Source organism: Hakea prostrata, chromosome 1, assembly GCF_041222555.1.
Source record: "Hakea prostrata isolate BN-2017 chromosome 1, UWA_Hpros_2, whole genome shotgun sequence".
Lineage (NCBI taxonomy): Eukaryota > Viridiplantae > Streptophyta > Magnoliopsida > Proteales > Proteaceae > Hakea > Hakea prostrata.
Genome location: NC_142600.1, coordinates 69,104,053 through 69,106,784, shown reverse-complemented (window position 1 = coordinate 69,106,784; position 2,732 = coordinate 69,104,053). Strand labels below are relative to the sequence as shown.

Here is a 2,732-nt window from a genome sequence, read left to right as displayed (position 1 = left end):
ATCTAACTCGAACTGCCAAGTAACAGAAAATTAAGAAGATTCGGAATGTGACTGAGAACAAGTATACATGGACGGGACCCGTGGTTACTGATCAAACCTACCAACTATGGCACGTGAGAAAGATAAAAGCTACTCTAATTATTATGTATAAGAAGATCATATTTACCTGAAATGAGAATGACAAATCAACTCCACGAGAGGAGCTAGGATTTAAGATGGATGAGGTCAAATAATGATTACAAAATCTCTATACTAATGTTAAAGCAAAGAGACTAGTGGATAATAGTTTAAAGTCTGTGTTAATTCTTTACAAAAACAATAACAAGTGAAAAAGGACAAAAACACAATGACATTGCAACCCATTGAAGTTTCAATCTTGGACCGTAGGCCACACGGTACTGCCACACAGCACAAAAGCAATTTCGGATGGAAAGAGATAATAGTTGACTTTTGGGTAGGAATCAAATTAAGGTAAAACTTTTAAATATGAAATATGAATGATCAGAGAAATTCTACTATAAAACTCTCATAATTAAATAGAGAATCCTCGCATCCCTTTTCATAGAAGAAAACTTCATCTGCTCAAATCAATATGCAGTTGTCATATGCCTTGAGCCAGCTTTCATTTCCTAGAAAATGCAGTCCTGCTCTCACACATTATCCTCTGGGATCCCAGACTTCGTCAGCAACTGGCACCAGTAGATTATGGGGACGACGATCACCAGTCCCTGCTGTGGTGGCTGCTGCAGTTCAGCCGATCGCAAACATCCCCACTGTACCACCGGAGAAGGTGGAGCTCCTCAAATCACTTAGTGGGTGGGTGGGAGAAAATGTCTTGCCGCTGTTAAAACCAGCGGAGAAAAGTTGGCAACCACACGATTTCTTGCCAGACTCAACCCTTCCATCAGATGAATTTACGGAGCAAGTTTTGGGCTTGCGTGAGAGAACAGCAGGATTGCCTGATGAGTACTTGGTGGTATTAGTGGGTGATCTAATCACAGAAGAAGCTTTGCCATCATACACATCTTTCCTCAATAGATTCGAAGGGATCAAAGATCCAACTGGAAACAGCCCCGATGGTTGGTCTGTTTGGATTCGATCTTGGACGGCTGAAGAGAACCGGCATGGAGATCTTCTCAACAAGTATTTATACTTGTCTGGACGAGTCAACATGCATATGGTCGAACGCACCATACAAAACCTTATCACCGCTGGCACGGTGAGCTATTGATTCTTCATATTAAAAAGCTAGGGTTGGCTGGCATTTTTACGTGAATACATGTTAGGTACTTTTGACTAATACATCAAAAGCTCTAAAGCTAATGATATGCATGCATTAGGTAAAATCAAATGGATCTTACTAAATGTTGTGTCCTAGCTGGTGCTGCTTAGTGTAGTTTTGGGACTGCATCATGCAACGACTCGAGTTAGTTCGATTTCTATCTTCTTCCTTTCTTTCTTTTTTCTTCACTCAAGTAGATGAAATCTCCACATGTTTATTTAAATAATCGAAATTAAAATTTACCATGCAATGTTGGACAGCACAAGCCACATTAACTAACTATCGAGGACCCAACATTTTAGTAATATCTATTTTGTATGGTATGAGATTAAAACCCATGCACTACCATCGTGGGACTAAGATTTTGAGTCTTGAAGATTTATGTGTTTTCCTGACATTTATTCAACATACATTACGTCTACCTTTGAGTGCTAACACAATAAATCAGAGGTGAGACTCCGAGTGAGTATCAATAGAACCCTTCTAATATGTAGTAAAAGTATGAAAAGAGCACATACTAAACATCTAGATTCTGAAATTTTCACCACTCATGAATGCATCTGTGTATCTTTGACATTTTATTTGCTCTTTTGGTGTCTAATGACAGAGCCCAATATTAAAAATCACTCCGTACATGGGAATCACATACACTTCATTTCAAGAACGAGCAACATTCATAACACATGGCAAAACAGCTTTGTTGGCAAAGCAGAGCGGTGATCCTGTGTTAGCCACTATCTGTGGTACCATTGCAGCTGACGAGAAGCGACATGAAAAAGGGTATCAACGGATGATGGAGAAGCTATTAGAGGTAGACCCCACAGATGCCATGCTAGCAATTGCTGATACTTTGGGTCCAAACATTACGATGCCGGCCTACTTGATGTTCGATGGTGAAAACTCGAATCTCTTCAACCATTTCTCCATTGTCACACAGAAGCTTGGTGTTTACACCATTGCTGATTATTTGGACATATTAGAGTTCTTGATTGGGAGATGGAAGCTGGAGAAGGTTGTGGGTCTCAACGGTGAAGGCCAGAAAGCCCAGGATTTGGTTTGTGGGTTGCCTCGTAAGATTCGAAAACTACAAGAATGGGCTGAAGAACGAGCCCAGAAGATGAAGCCACAAACCCTACGCTTTAGTTGGATCTTCAACAAAGAAGTCACTGTGTAGTGATTTTTAAATATTATTGCCTAGAAGACGAAGCCACAAACCCTATGCTTTAGCTGGATCCTCAATAAAGAAGTCACTGTGTAGTGTTTTTTAAATATTATAATAATAATAATCACATGTTAATTTTGATTAATTTTTATCACCTCAATTTTCTCATGTGTCAATTTCCACGGGGTGGCTTTCTAGAGAGAAATTGATGAAAATTGACATGAAGAAATTGTGGCGACATGAATCCAATTTAAACTAGTGTGAGAAGAGAGAACAATGTTTTTTCTT

General features: G+C 39.4%; 1 protein-coding gene across 1 annotated transcript; it reads left to right on the top strand.

The window, feature by feature from the left end:
* The first annotated feature begins 572 nt into the window (after nt 1-572).
* LOC149029621 (stearoyl-[acyl-carrier-protein] 9-desaturase 6, chloroplastic-like) lies at nt 573-2,456 on the top strand. The gene is made up of 2 exons (XM_089151174.1): nt 573-1,219; nt 1,890-2,456. Exons 1-2 carry the CDS (start codon nt 593-595, stop codon nt 2,454-2,456), a joined length of 1,194 nt encoding a protein of 397 aa, XP_089007300.1. The 5' UTR covers nt 573-592.
* Nucleotides 2,457-2,732: the final 276 nt, after the last annotated feature.

Bases quoted from the DNA above. Each gene is read 5' to 3' on its own strand.
- LOC149029621 (XM_089151174.1), top strand. From the start codon at position 593: ATGCAGTTGTCATATGCCTTGAGCCAGCTTTCATTTCCTAGAAAATGC. The intron at 1,220-1,889 runs GTGAGCTATTGA...GTCTAATGACAG, and splicing joins ACCTTATCACCGCTGGCACG to AGCCCAATATTAAAAATCAC.